The 16,267-nt window shown below is 40.8% G+C and overlaps 1 protein-coding gene across 1 annotated transcript; it reads left to right on the top strand.

Annotated features, from left to right (window-relative positions):
- Positions 1-1,714: 1,714 nt before the first annotated feature.
- LOC140824330 (uncharacterized) lies at positions 1,715-2,356 on the top strand. The gene has a single exon (XM_073185931.1). The coding sequence runs from the start codon at positions 1,715-1,717 to the stop codon at positions 2,354-2,356; it is 642 nt and encodes a 213-aa protein (XP_073042032.1).
- The last annotated feature ends 13,911 nt before the right edge of the window (positions 2,357-16,267 follow it).

Here is a 16,267-nt window from a genome sequence, read left to right as displayed (position 1 = left end):
TGCGTCCGTAGTCAGCCCACTGATGCCGCTAGCTCCCAACTAGAGCACAGCTCCGCTACAAAACCAGTAGCTCCCCGCTAGTGCCTAAACCTCGGGAAAAGACTAGAAACCCATCAGAAACGACCAAAACGCTCTGGAACACTCGGAATTGGCGAGTAACAAATGAAGCCTCGCGCCTCTATTTATAGACAACGATCGGACGATCCGATCCACTTCGGACGATCCGATCCACTGTACACTTCGGACCTTCCGAACCCTTATCGGACGATCCGAACCCTGCATGTCTTCCACGTGTCCAGACACCTGTCTTCGGACGATCCGAACCCTGATCGGACGATCCGAACTCTGCATGTCTTCCACGTGTCCAGCCACCTGTCTTCGGACGATTCGAACCCTCTTCGGACGATCCGAACCCGCTTCGGACGATCCGAACTCTGTTCGGTCCTTCCGATCCCACCGAAATATATTTAATCCAATAATTAACTCAAATTAGGCATCGGGATACTACAGTAAAGATTACGTACAGATATATTTTAGATGTTCGGAGAACTGAAGCTCCTACATCACCTTTTCTTCATTTAGGAAGGTTCGCACTAAAAGACTTTGGATGATACAAGTAATTTGCAAGATCCCGATTTAGTTTGATCTTAAACACTGTTAAACTGAAACTCCTAGTATCTCAAATTGATTAATAGACAGTCTATAAAATGCTATACACAAGTAATACAAAATGATATTAACTTAGCACGAAATGGTCCTTAAATGATCATATAAAGTTCTTTTAAGAGTGTGCTGAACAGGTTCAGTTTCGCTAAGGTACATCAAAGACTTTGATACATAATCTTATCAGAGAATGATTAATTGTTCCTGAAGTCTACTCCTCCTCTATTTATAATCTTAAAAAATATATCCATTCAATCAAAAATGTCTATTGGTTGCTTAGTCCATGTATACGCTTTTATGACAGTTCGTACACTATTACGATCCGTCTTGATTTATACATTGTTGTGGTCATTTTGTTCAGACTGCTTGATGCGGACATTAGTTTATAGTTATCTTCTAGACTGATTCTGCTATTTGGTAAACCGAAATCTTTTATACTTTATTTATTCATTTTTAGAGCGATATCAGTTTTGTTTAACTGTATCAATTGTATCAGTTTCTCTTAATTAACTCAGTTTTGCCTCAATATTATTTGTTAATCGCCAAAATGTACCAAATTCTTGATCCAACAGGGGCTGACATGTGTTGACATGTGTAGTTTACACATTAGTATTCTCGATTTTAAATATTAAAATAGTAAAAAAAATAAGAAGATATATGACCAAAAATGAAAGTTGGTAACCTAGCAAACCAAAATTACAACCAAAAAAAATAAAAATACATAACCCAAAAAAAAAATACGTAACAAAAAATACATTAATTTACGGGGAGAGTATTTTATGAAATAAAAAAAATATTGCTTTCGACTTTTCCTCGTAATAAATTAAAAGGTAGTTTTCACGACTTCTTGTTAAAAAAAATACATTTAAAAACTCTAATTAAGTGTGTATATGACAATTAAAGCCGCCATCAGTGACCACCTCCCCTTGCAAGCTAAAACTTCACAAATTGTATTTAGAGACTTTCTCCAAGTCAATCCCTTGTATTGTTCGATCTCTCTCAGTATATATAACCGAAACAGCTTTCTATGTTTTCAACTTTCATGTTTATAATGGGCAACGCATTAATAATCACTTCTCCTGCATGCATTCGGCCGCGGCAGGGATATTCCGCAAAGCTCATTTCACAAGGCGGCGCCACCAGAACCCTCACAAGGAAAACCATTGCAGGCGAGATCATGTTCGAGTTTCCAGACAGAATAGTATGTCACGCTGACTCGTTCTTCATCGGTCAACCGATCCCCGCTCTCGCCATTGAAGACGAGTTAATCAGAGGCCAAACCTACTTCCTTATCCCCTCTGATTTCTTCCAACATGACGTGCTTTCGGTTTCTTCGTTAGCAGCTATGGTTTCCCTCGGCCCCAACGGTCAAAAAGGGGCTACTAATGATTTCAAGGAGTGCCCGTTTGAGTATTTGAAGGGTTCAGACGGTAGGGTTTTGATCAAAGTGGCACCGACCTTCATTACCAGATTGATCAACGGCGAGCCTCAGCCGGCCGATGAAAGTGAGGATAGTTTTCTTTGCAGCACCCCGGAGCTGAAGAAGCGCTACAATCAATTGGTAAGACCCAAAGATCAGGGTTGGTCCCCCAAATTGGAGACGATTTCGGAGTGCAGAAGCAGGGTTTCCCCCTGTAGGGTTTTCGGGTTGGAAAGGAAACAGAAGGCGAAAGCATATATGTTAAAAACATAAGTAGGCCTGCTAGTAGTTCGCATAACTCATTTTTTTAGGTTCGTGGAAATATTTCATTACAATTTTTTGTACAAAATAAAAATATATGATTTTATATAAGATGTATAATTAAGTACTTCACTATGATCAATATTTGAATTATTTGAGCTCGGAAATTTGATTGTGTATTGAATAAAAAAAAAAAAGGAAAATCGAACTTGTTTCAAAATCTCTTGAGTTTAGTTCACATTTATAATTATCTTTCTTAAAAAAATATGAGTAGTCTACCAAAGACTTGCCAAAAATTCCTCACATTACTTAGATTGCGTTGGGATGAGATGATAAATTTGGAATGAGTAATTTGATTTGAGGAGAGATCTAGAAAATATGGTAGATGAGATCCTACCTATGTGAGCACTACACTCACTTCATTTCAACGGGTAAGATCTTGCCACAAATACAATTAATTCCAAAAAAAAAGTGGGTCTTATATATGCATGGACAAATCTTGATCATTCATCCTATCATGGGGGCAATGCCGGCATGAGTAAGATGAAATAAACCAGAAAATATGTTCGAAATGACATTCATATTATGTCTTTTCAAATCAATCAATGTTATCATTGCATATGTGTAGATTCATTAAATTCATCCAAAATAAATTAATCCAAGCAATTAGTTTCCTTATATGTACTATATACGTCATTCCAATTTCTTTCCGCAATTTTCTTTTTATATCCAACAAGTGATTTTACGAACACATATATACTATCTGCTTGTCTCCTCTAGCTAGTCTGCCCGTTCATGCATGCTTGTTAATTACTTTCTCAATCTACAGCATTCTCATTCTCTCGCATGATCCCTTCCTTCTTCGCCGTTCCGTCTCCTGGTGCATTTTAATCCTTCTTCTCTTCAATCTTGTGTTCCTGAAATTTAATTTATTCTTCTGATGACTGAAATATAGATAAAAATAATTTCACACATCAAATGGTTAACTGCTGTTACCGGAGCTCCGCCGCTGAAGCTCCTCCGGACACCGCAGGTAAAGTGGAGACCTCGGTCGCCGGTCCTTCCACCACCCAACCCAAGTCTCAGTATGCCTCCCCTAACCGCTCCCTGAAGCCCTCCAAACCAACCCCAATTGGCCAGTCCGGTCCTTGGCCGTCCCACGAAAGACGTGCGCGCCACCTAAACCATCGGCAAAGAACTCGGCCGCGGTCAGTTCGGCGTGACCCATCTATGTACGGACAAAAAAACTGGAGAGAAATTTGCTTGCAAGACGAATATCGCGAAGAGAAAACTGGTGAACAAAGAGGACATCTAGGATGTAAGGAGGGATAGTTCAGATCATGCACCGTTTGACAATACCTAAGGGCCATTTCACTGAACGCACCGGCGCGTCGCTGCTCAGAACCATCGTGCAGATTGTGCGTACCTGCCTATCCATGGGGGTTACTCATAGATCAAACCTGAGAATTTCTTTCTGTTGATTAAGGCTCCTAGCTCTCAAGGCCACGGGTTTTGGACTTTCCCTGTTTTACAAAGGTGTTTGTGCTAAAAATAAATTTTTGGCCCATGAAATTTTGAAATAATGAGCTACATTTATTTTGACCCAAATTAATTAAACCCAAAAAAAGAAATTTGGATTAAAAGATAAAGAAGTCCATCGATAATTTAAAACAGTTTGAAAAAGTCAAGTAGCATGCATGCATGTGTGAAGAGGAGGTGGGCCGGGAGTGAAAGAAATTCCTAGAAGTGAACAAAAGTGGGAATTGGCTGAAACATATATGACAAAAACACATCATCCAACAATGCTCCAGTACCATATGTGCAAATTTTAGTCAATTCAAGCATTTTCTCATATTTCTATTCATTATGTCTAGGAATTGTACGTCATATTTCATCCTTCAATTTCAGCATATTTTTCATTTCAATTCCTTGTTTTTAGTGTAATCTTAACTTAGTATATCATAACTTAAGATCAAATTAAAGATTCACAATCGTCTGATTTTAAAACGTTGGATCTTTGTTGTTTTTCAGAGAGATTGGTGCTTTGCACCTGACACACCCGCCATATCAAAAATTTGTGCAAACAGAAGGTTAATTATTCAAACAGTTAATGGAAGCGGTAAGATTATATAATTTCAGAATATTAATTAATTAATTAATTCATGAATTCAATGAACTTAGGGTTTTGTTCATGCTATCACATGGGTAGTGCCGTTACCAACTCAACAGATGATACACGTGTTGAGTGAATAAATCATGATCACTCATTCAACCATGATCTATAGATGATTTTGATCATGATTCGTCACTCTACACATGTGTAATGTGTTGAGTCGATGAGGATACTATCCATATGAGCAGCACCTACGAAGCCTGAACTTAGAATGATTTCATCGGGCTAAAGCAGACGGAAATGGGACGATAGATTATGAAGAGTTCATCACAGCAACAATGCACATGAATAGAATGGACAGAGAAGAACTTCTTCATACCGCATTTCAATATTTTGATAGTGACAACAGCGGGTGGGTATGTGTGTGTGTATATATATATATATTGTAGTAACCCGATTCCTAATTTGAGTTAATTATCGGATTAATTATATTTTCGGTGGGATCGGAAGGACCGAACAAGTTCGGATCGTCCGATGAGTTCGGATCGTCCGAGCCAGTGTCGGACCATCCGAGACAGGTGGCTGGACACGTGGAAGGGTTCTGGACACGTGGTAAGGTTCGGATCATCCGATTGGGGTTCGGATCGTCCGAGACAGGTGGCTGTACTCGTGGAAGGCATGCAAGGATCGGATCGTCCGATCAGAGTTCGGACCGTCCGAAGTGTGCCGGATCGGAGCTTCCGAAATGGTTCGGATCGTCCGAGACAGGTGGCTGTACTCGTGGAAGGCATGCAAGGATCGGATCGTCCGATCAGAGTTCGGACCGTCCGAAGTGTGCCGGATCGGAGCTTCCGAAATGGTTCGGATCGTCCGAACATTGGCTATAAATAGAGGCGCGAGGCTTCATTTGTGACTCGCCAATTCAGAGAGTTCCATAGCATTTCAGTCGTTTCTGTGAGATTCTAGTCTTTTTCCGAGGTTCGGGCACTAGCGGGGAGCTGCTGGTCTTGTAGCGGAGCTGTGCTCTAGTTGGGAGCTAGCGGCATCAGTGGGCTAGCGACGGACGAAGGTTTGGAATTGTATCAGTATTATCTCAGGATTATCTAGTTAAGTCTAGTAGATAAGTTTTAGTGATGGTTTTCACTTGATGAATAGGCTTGGACTAGACCTGTTGTCTGGTTATTCCAGTGGATTAGGATTGCTGTGATAGAGGTACGAAAGTACTATCCGAGATATCCTGGTCGAGTATACATTCTTATATGTGTTGCATGATTATGTGGTGCATTGATATATGTCATATGATGCATGCTATTATGTCACGTTTATTACTGCATGTTGCATTTCATGTTGAGCCGTATCTCCTCGAGATAGCCTTTACTGTTGAGCTGTATCTCTTTCGAGATAAGCTATATATCTTGTGGGGCCGCTCAGCCCTCTTGTCTTGTGGACGCATGGACACCGAGAGTACACAGTGGCCGACGGGTCGGGAGGGCTTCGGTGATCCGGGACATTTTAGGTCCACGTCTGTTCTTGCAGTGGATGCAGTGACCCAGAGGTAGTACCGCGCGGCACTATCCACTTGGCGCCTCTAGACTGAGCATTTTGAGATCTTTTGTGACTCCTGTTTCTTGACTACCCTGGTATCATATCATAGCATGTGCATTTCATATAGGTTTGTATACTCATGCTTTTGTACTGGGCGTTCTTATCGCTCACGTCCTCGGTTTTGTTTATCTTGGACACCCCATTTCCACGGGGCAGGCCTCAGGTTGGATGGCTCAGGAGGAGCAGGAGGAGGACATTGAGTAGCTGGTTGGTTTAGTTTTCAGTGTTTTCCATTTGATTTGATATGATTGTAGCAGATACTTCCAGTTAGTTGAGTATTTTGGACTTCGATTGGGTTGTATAAACTATTGTTGTTAACCATTTTTTCCGCTGTTATCTCTGATTTTTATTAATTAAGTTAATTGCATGCTTAGTTCTCAAATAGTAGGTGATTCTGGAACGGGTCATTACATTTATGGTATCAGAGCATGCTTACGATTTTGGGATATAGATTTCTGTTTTGGGATTTTCGTTGACCATTTTACCCCATTCTATCTTGTAGCGATGGCTGACCACTTTGATGACGAGAGTAGTCAGGGGAGTGTAGGTCGTTGGGGCGACCAGGATGATCATAGGCGTCATCGTGAGCATCGTCATCGTCGGGATGGTCCTAGGCGTTTTGAGTTGCATCGTTTTATTCAGATGGGGCCTAAGCCTCTAGTCGGTGGAGAGACTCCCGATGATGCTGAGGACTGGTTAGAGCGCATGGAGAGTTGTTTCCGTGCATTTCAGTGCACCGAGGAGCAGAAGATAGAGACCCTTAGCTTTCTTCTCGAGGGCCGTGCGCGCAAGTGGTGGCGATCGACTTCTGCGCCGATACTCCAGTCCCAGGGTAGGGTGACTTGGACCGATTTCCGTGCAGCTTTCATGCAGCTGTATTTTCCTCCAGCCCTTCGTCAGGCGAAGACGATTGAGCTCCTGAACCTTAAGCAGGGGAGTATGTCTGTTGATGAGTATCAGCAGAAATTCTTCGAGTTGTTACCCTTCGCTCCTCATATCAGTGGCAGTTCTGAGGCCAAGTATGACAATTTCCTCCAGGGTCTTAACCAGGAGATTTTTGATCGAGTCACTGTCTGTGATAATCCTACTTCTTATGATGGGTTAGTGAACCGGTGTCGCCAGGCAGAGATCAGTCTCCAGCGTGGTAGGTCTATTCTTTCTTCTAGACCTCCGAGTACTCTGAGGCCTCGATCTCAGTCATTCAAGAAATCTGGTTCGTCTTCTTCTGGATCTGGATCTCGATCTAGCGGTGTTTTCCGTTTTGGTAAGAAGAAGGAATCTTGTGCGCATTGTGGGAAGAACCATCCATCGGAGCAATGCCGAGCAGCCGCAGGAGCTTGTTATCAGTGCGGAGAGATGGGGCATATTAAGAAGAATTGTCCTCAGTTGCGAGGTGGAGCAGGATCCAGTTCTGGATCTCAGACGACTGTTCAGCAGAGGAGGCAGGGTCAGGCAGTGGGTAGTTCGAATCTTCGACCTCGTGCCCAAGGTCAGGTGTTTGCGCTGAACCAGGATCAGGCTGCAGATGAGACCGGGAGAGTCATAGCAGGTACTTGTTGTTTATGCGGTATTCCTGCTTTTGTTCTTATAGATACCGGAGCATCTCATTCATTCATTTCTGCACGATTTGTTAAGCGTCATAAGTTACCGTATGTTTCTCTAGACGTTGTTCTTTCTGTTTCTACCCCGATGGGTCATTCGGTTTTAGCCAAGCGTCTAGTGATGGGTTGTCCTTTAGATTTTGAGGGTAACGAGTTGACTGCGAATCTTATGATTCTGGAGATGGAAGACTTTGATTGTATTTTGGGTATAGACATTTTGACTACCTACCGAGCTACTGTGGATTGTTACCAGAAGCTTGTTCAGTTCCGTACGACTGAGAGCTCTAGTTGATTTTTCTATGGTGAGGGAGCGCGACCTCCGATGCCAGTGGTATCTGCTCTGAAAGCCTGTCGTGCTTTAGAGGCGGGCGGGGAAGGCTACCTCATCTATGCGATTGATACGTCCACAGGTAGTGTTGGTATAAAGGATATTCCAGTGGTTTGTGAATTTCCTGATGTTTTTCCAGATGAGATTCCTGGTTTTCCTCCGGTTAGAGAGGTGGAGTTTGGCATTGAGTTAATGCCAGGGACTGCACCGATTTCTCGTGCCCCTTATCGTCTTGCGCCGTCAGAGATGAGGGAACTGAAGCAGCAATTACAGGATCTTCTTGATAAAGGTTATATTCGCCCGAGTGTTTCACCTTGGAGAGCTCCAGTCTTGTTTGTCAAGAAGAAAGATGGATCTATGCGACTGTGCATTGATTATCGCCAGCTGAATCGTGTGACGATCAAAAACAAGTATCCATTACCTCGTATCGATGATTTGTTCGATCAGCTTCAGGGTACCTCTGTTTACTCCAAGATTGACTTGCGATCGGGTTATCATCAGATGAGAGTCAGAGATGATGATATTTCCAAGACTGCATTTCGTACTCGTTACGGGCATTACGAGTTTCTAGTTATGCCATTCGGATTGACGAATGCGCCAGCGGTGTTCATGGATCTGATGAACCGAGTCTTTCGTGATTTTCTAGATCAGTTCGTTGTGGTTTTCATCGACGATATCTTGATTTATTCTCACAGTGTGGAGGAGCATGTCCAGCACTTGAGGATTGTGTTGCAGATTCTTCGCGAGAAGCAATTGTATGCTAAGCTGAGTAAGTGCGAGTTCTGGATTGATCATGTAGTATTCCTTGGTCATGTGATTTCCAAAGAAGGAATTTCTGTGGATCCTAGCAAGATTGAGGCAGTGCTGAATTGGTCACGTCCTACGACGGTGGCTGAAATCCGTAGTTTTCTAGGTCTGGCAGGGTATTATCGTCGCTTCATCGTGAATTTCTCTCAGGTAGCTAGACCCTTGACGCAACTTACTCGGAAGGATGTTCCATTTGAGTGGTTATCTGAGTGCGAAGATAGTTTCAGAGAGCTTCGTCGACTTCTGACTTCTGCACCTGTTTTGGCGTTACCGTCAGGATCTGATGGTTTCAGTGTTTACACCGATGCCTCTTTTCAAGGCTTAGGGTGTGTGTTGACACAGAATGGTCATGTGATCGCTTACGCTTCCAGGCAGCTGAAATCTCACGAGGAGAAGTACCCTATTCATGATCTAGAGTTGGCAGCTATAGTGTTCGCACTGAAGATCTGGCGTCATTACTTGTACGGGGTTAAGTTTGAAATCTTTACTGATCACAAGAGTCTGAAGTATCTGTTCACTCAGGCTGAGTTGAACATGAGACAACGTCGTTGGATGGATCTATTGAAAGATTATGACTGCGAGATCAAGTACCATCCAGGCTCTGCGAACCTCACAGCCGATGCTCTTAGTCGTAAGGTGAGAATCTCTGCACTTCAGACCAGTGCTATGATTAGTACTATTCAGGATTGTTGTTCGTTGGGATTTAACTTCAAACATCGGAAAGGTATGGAGAGCATTCGTGTTGCTACCATTTTATCTGAGCCAGCTTTGTTCGCTCGGATTCGAGATACTCAGATGTCTGATCTGAAGACTCAGAGATTAGCTCGGTTAGCGGGTGGAGATAGCGGTTTCCATTATCAGTCTAATGGTCTTTTATGTTTGTCTAATCGGGTTGTAGTACCAGAGGATGATAATTTGAGGGAAGAGATCTTGTCTCAGGCTCATCGAAGCAAGTTGAGTGTCCATCCAGGAAGCAATAAGATGTATAAAGATTTGAGGACACGATTTTGGTGGAAAGGGATGAAGCGCAGTGTTTATCAGTTTGTTTCCAAGTGTCTTGTTTGTCAGCAGGTTAAGGCAGAGCACCGTCGACCGGGAGGATTATTGCTGAACTTACCTATTCCTGAATGGAAGTGGGAGCATATCACGATGGATTTCATTACTCACTTACCATTGTCTTCGAGGAATAGTGATGCTATTTGGGTAGTGGTGGATCGACTCACCAAGTCTGCTCATTTTCTGCCTTATAACCGTGACTTCACTTTCGATCGGATGGCTCGCTTGTACATTCAAGAGATTGTACGTTTGCATGGGGTGCCAGTCAGTATTGTTAGTGACAGAGATCCTCGTTTTACCTCACGATTTTGGGGTAGTTTCCAGTCGGCATTGGGTACTTCACTAAGTTTGAGTACTGCTTATCATCCGGAGACTGACGGTCAGTCAGAGAGGACTATCCGTACGCTTGAGGATATGTTGCGAGCCTGTGTTATGGATTTCGGACCCGCTTGGTAGGATCATTTGCCTTTGATTGAGTTCGCGTACAACAACAGCTACCATCGTAGTATTGGTATGGCACCATTTGAGGCGTTGTATGGGCGGCGTTGTCGTACTCCATTATTCTGGGATGAAGTTGGGGAACGACATGTTGAGGGACCGGAATTAGTCCAGCAGGCTATTGATAAAGTTGCAATAATCAAGAAGCGGATTAAGATTGCCCAGGATCGACAGGCTAGTTATGCGAACACCAAGCGGCGACCTCTTTATTTTCAGCCAGGTGAGAAAGTGTTTCTCCGAGTTTCGCCTTTTCGCAGGATTTTGAGATTTGGTCTCAAGGGTAAGCTATCTCCGAGATTTATTGGTCCTTTTGAGATTCTGGAATGTGTGGGAGATTTGGCTTACAGGTTAGCATTACCTCCGTATCTGTCTGGGATTCATGACGTGTTTCACGTATCCCTTTTGCGACGATATGTGGCAGATGAATCACATATTTTACATCCATCTGAAGTTCAACTTGAATCGGATTTGTCTTACGTGGAGCGACCAGTTCAGATTCTCGATCGCAAAGATAAGGTGTTGCGGAATAAGATCATTCCTCTTGTCTTAGTTCAGTGGCAGCGTAGAGGCACTGAAGGAGCCACTTGGGAGCTAGAGAGTCGTATGCGTTCGGAGCATCCAGAGCTCTTTTGAGTTGTACTGTAGTTGTACTATGGATGTATGTATGTTTTCCGTTGTAATCCGATTATCAGTTGTGTTTGGCAACAATTGAGATGTAATAACAATATTGTTATTTCAGTTTTGTTCATCCTATAAACTTGATTTCGAGGACGAAATCTTTTAAGGGGGGGAGAATGTAGTAACCCGATTCCTAATTTGAGTTAATTATCGGATTAATTATATTTTCGGTGGGATCGGAAGGACCGAACAAGTTCGGATCGTCCGATGAGTTCGGATCGTCCGAGCCAGTGTCGGACCATCCGAGACAGGTGGCTGGACACGTGGAAGGGTTCTGGACACGTGGTAAGGTTCGGATCATCCGATTGGGGTTCGGATCGTCCGAGACAGGTGGCTGTACTCGTGGAAGGCATGCAAGGATCGGATCGTCCGATCAGAGTTCGGACCGTCCGAAGTGTGCCGGATCGGAGCTTCCGAAATGGTTCGGATCGTCCGAACATTGGCTATAAATAGAGGCGCGAGGCTTCATTTGTGACTCGCCAATTCAGAGAGTTCCATAGCATTTCAGTCGTTTCTGTGAGATTCTAGTCTTTTTCCGAGGTTCGGGCACTAGCGGGGAGCTGCTGGTCTTGTAGCGGAGCTGTGCTCTAGTTGGGAGCTAGCGGCATCAGTGGGCTAGCGACGGACGAAGGTTTGGAATTGTATCAGTATTATCTCAGGATTATCTAGTTAAGTCTAGTAGATAAGTTTTAGTGATGGTTTTCACTTGATGAATAGGCTTGGACTAGACCTGTTGTCTGGTTATTCCAGTGGATTAGGATTGCTGTGATAGAGGTACGAAAGTACTATCCGAGATATCCTGGTCGAGTATACATTCTTATATGTGTTGCATGATTATGTGGTGCATTGATATATGTCATATGATGCATGCTATTATGTCACGTTTATTACTGCATGTTGCATTTCATGTTGAGCCGTATCTCCTCGAGATAGCCTTTACTGTTGAGCTGTATCTCTTTCGAGATAAGCTATATATCTTGTGGGGCCGCTCAGCCCTCTTGTCTTGTGGACGCATGGACACCGAGAGTACACAGTGGCCGACGGGTCGGGAGGGCTTCGGTGATCCGGGACATTTTAGGTCCACGTCTGTTCTTGCAGTGGATGCAGTGACCCAGAGGTAGTACCGCGCGGCACTATCCACTTGGCGCCTCTAGACTGAGCATTTTGAGATCTTTTGTGACTCCTGTTTCTTGACTACCCTGGTATCATATCATAACATGTGCATTTCATATAGGTTTGTATACTCATGCTTTTGTACTGGGCGTTCTTATCGCTCACGTCCTCGGTTTTGTTTATCTTGGACACCCCATTTCCACGGGGCAGGCCTCAGGTTGGATGGCTCAGGAGGAGCAGGAGGAGGACATTGAGTAGCTGGTTGGTTTAGTTTTCAGTGTTTTCCATTTGATTTGATATGATTGTAGCAGATACTTCCAGTTAGTTGAGTATTTTGGACTTCGATTGGGTTGTATAAACTATTGTTGTTAACCATTTTTTCCGCTGTTATCTCTGATTTTTATTAATTAAGTTAATTGCATGCTTAGTTCTCAAATAGTAGGTGATTCTGGAACGGGTCATTACATATATATATATATATATATATATATATATATATATATATATATATATATATATATATATATATATATACTTCAGTCGCCTGCTAGCTAGAATGATAAATATTATCAGTAAAGACCGAGTTCACGATTTAATATGAACTAATTCATGATTTGAGTTCTTACCGATCAGGTACATTACGAGACTTCGGCATGAATGATATATGAGGAGGACATAAAGGAAATCATTTCCCAAGCCGATGCAGATAGCGTTAGCGTGTGTAATATCCGATATTCGTATTGCTTCAGGAAAAAAATATAAGCAAGAGCGCCTACATATATCTTAGTGGTGATTAAATAACTTAAATAAAAATAAATCAGAGATAATTATGCACAAGCATAAAAACTTACGCGATACTTCGGGACAAAATAATCGTTAGAAAAATAACTTGAGTTTCCAAAACCAACACCAGTTATTTTATGAAAAATTATCGTATTTAACAAGTTAGGAATCAAATTGCATTCTAAAAACAACAATAAAATAACCAAAGAATGCAACAACTATATATGTGCCAAAAACTGGAGTAACAAAATGAAATATTCAATCAAGACTTTCACAAGTATTGTTCAAATGTCTTCAACAACCATGACAACACAGTTGTAATTAAATAGTAATCTTCAAGTGGCAGCGCTCTAGGGTTTTATTCTTGTCTCTGAGAATATTTATCTCTCTTTTCACTCTTTCTTCTCTCTCCTCTTGTGCGTAGCATACGATTCTTATATTTATATGAATGTTTTTACCTAGACTTGTTTCTTTGATCAGATATCTACAAATCATGGTAAGATATAGTTTATAAGGAAATAAAAACTTCTAAGCATATCAAATTAAATCTAGAGTCAATCTTTATAAAATTTTAGAAAGACAAAACTCTTCATCAGTTATTTAACAAAATATTATTAATAAAGAAAAAATAATTTTAAGAAATAGATTATATCTTGGAATCCAATAATTATTTTTCTTTTCAATCACCGTGACAGCTTCTTCGATCGTTTAGGCACTTGGAGGTCAGCCGGGAGGTACTAATGAAACTGAATTTGAGATTCCATGCATGCATGATTGGAATATTTTGAGAGATTCCATGCTGCCTCTAATCTTTGCATACAAGTGATTCTGTTGAAGATTGGTTCTAAGATAGAAGCAGATCCATCAAAATACTTAGTTGAGCAGGTTACCTGCAAACCAATTTTTGGTGAAATGAATAGAATTAAATAGCAAAGTAGACCGACCATATATATCAACGTCATATCAATGTCACGTCTGTTTCATAATTCGTTAGCGTCAATTCTTCGTGTTATGCAAGCTAAGCATTCTTCTTTCTCGGTGTTACTCCCCTCTTTGGTGCCTTTGGTTGAGGTTTCTATTGCTATATTATGATTGCAAAGTTTCCATGACTGATTTTGGAAGAAAAAAAATTAATTAAAATTTTGGATAATTGTATGATAATATTGCATGCATGAGATATTGATTTCATCGGCCAAATGAAGCTAGCTTTCTATTTTATAAATCACTGTCATTATAATTATTACAAGTTAATTTGATAGTTTAATTTAAATAAATTTGGTTTAAAAATACATTCAATGAACTTGTAAGTGAACAAATACAAGCATGATGATTCTATGAATGCCTCGTTTTAGAAAAATGAAAATTGACTTTTGACTTTTTGAAAGTTAGGCAAGCATTTATTTGGTCAAAATTGCGCTTTTCTAAGCAATTTACCCCCTTTAAAAAAATGGCACGTATAATTAACGACATTAGGAGTAAATTATGGCAGAAAATGTAAGAGAAATTCGACATCAAACCTACTAGGGAGGTAACAAATTATGTTTTTAATTAATTATGATAGAAATTATAAATTTGATTATATAATATAATAGATATATGAATTGATGAACCTCTTATTGGACATATAAATTAATGTGGCCCATTAATTTATCATCAAGTATTTTCATGATATGTCTTGATGAATTAAGAGTAGGTCTGTTGTGAAACGGTCTCATGAATCTTTATATGTGAGTTGGCTCAACCCTATCGATATTCACAATAAAAATTAATACTATTAGCATAAACAGTAATACTTTTTTCATGGATGACCTAAATAAGATATATGTCTCACAAAATACGACACACGTGAGATCGTCTCACACAAGTTTTTGCCATGAATTAAAGCCCGAGAGATCTGCAAAGAATTGGTCAATAACTTGGATAGTCGTGGAACCGGCTACGGGAAAAAGTGGAAAAGAAAATATAAGACAAGAAAAGTGGAAGAATGTTGGTCAAAGTTACTGTTAGATTGGAGAAGCTGTTATCGGAGGAACCGATCGGGGAATCAGTCCTTTAAAGGGCTAAAACAATGCAAAAAAATAAAACAAAAATGGTTTTTTTTTTATTATTCTTAGTGATATGATCGTGTATTCGTGTCATCTGAAGAATTTATTTTCCATGTTATTGAATTACATTAGTTAAATTTCTGTTAGTTGTATCCAGATCCGAGGAGGTTAGAATGGACGTCGAATCAGGTTTTTTTTTATTATTTATAATAAAACAAAAATGGTTTTTTTTTATTCTTACCACTTTTTTTTTTTTTTTTACATTTTATTTTACCTCCTACTATTTCAATTTCAAAAGCTAAAAATTTTCATTTTAATTTCAAAAAAATTTACTTTTTTCTACGAAACACACACATCACGTGTGTCACGACCCACTGGTTAACATGTTGTATAATTTATCGAATTTTTCTATAACCCCATGTTTTGGGGTACAAATATATCCAACCATTGAATTTGAATAAAAGGAGTGATATATCCCTGTTAGGACCAATGGAATCCGGATATCTCCACACTGGTATGATATTGTCCACTTTGGGTTTTAACCCTCATGGTTTTGCTTTTGGAACCACCCAAAAGACCTCATACCAATGGAGATATCATTCCATCTTATAAACCCATGATCTTTCTCTAGATCTTCCAATGTGGGACTTTTGTTGCATCCCAACAATCCTCCCCTCAAACGAAGTTCCACTATTATTCTCATAGTCCGATCCTCCCCTCAAGCCTTATTCGCCCTCCAATCGAGGTTACTCCACTTCACTGCGTTGTAGCGTACGCCTTATATGAATACCGGGAACATCAACCACCTCGAGAGTTTAATCAAGGATTTTTACCGGGAGCTCTCACCTCCTTCGTTTAGGTATCAAGGATTCCACCCACATGGCTCGATCTAGACCATGGCTCTGATACCACTTGTTAAGACCAATGGAACCCGGATATCTCCACACAGGTATGATATTGTCCACTTTGGGTTTTAACCCTCATGGTTTTGCTTTTGGAACCACCCAAAAGGCCTCATACCAATGGAGATATCATTCCATCTTATAAACACATGATCTTTCTCTAGATCTTCCAATGTGGGACTTTGGTTGCATCCCAACAATCCCCCATGAAAATATAATACACGCATATAATCCAGTGGTTTAATTTCAAATCACGACTACCATGAAATGGCCAAACTATTGACCCGTAAAACTTCACCTACTAGTAAAAAAAATCATATCTCAAGTCCCCGGTCAAATTATGATACTGTTTGCAAACATTTTAAAAAGCAAAAATGATTTTTTTTAAAAAAAA

Source organism: Primulina eburnea, chromosome 2 (genome assembly GCF_022965805.1).
Source record: "Primulina eburnea isolate SZY01 chromosome 2, ASM2296580v1, whole genome shotgun sequence".
NCBI classification, from domain to species: Eukaryota; Viridiplantae; Streptophyta; class Magnoliopsida; order Lamiales; family Gesneriaceae; genus Primulina; species Primulina eburnea.
The sequence above is the reverse complement of the archived record's forward strand: the minus strand, read 5'-3'. Positions and strand labels throughout refer to the sequence as shown.

Bases quoted from the DNA above. Each gene is read 5' to 3' on its own strand.
- LOC140824330 (XM_073185931.1), top strand. From the start codon at position 1,715: ATGGGCAACGCATTAATAATCACTTCTCCTGCATGCATTCGGCCGCGG.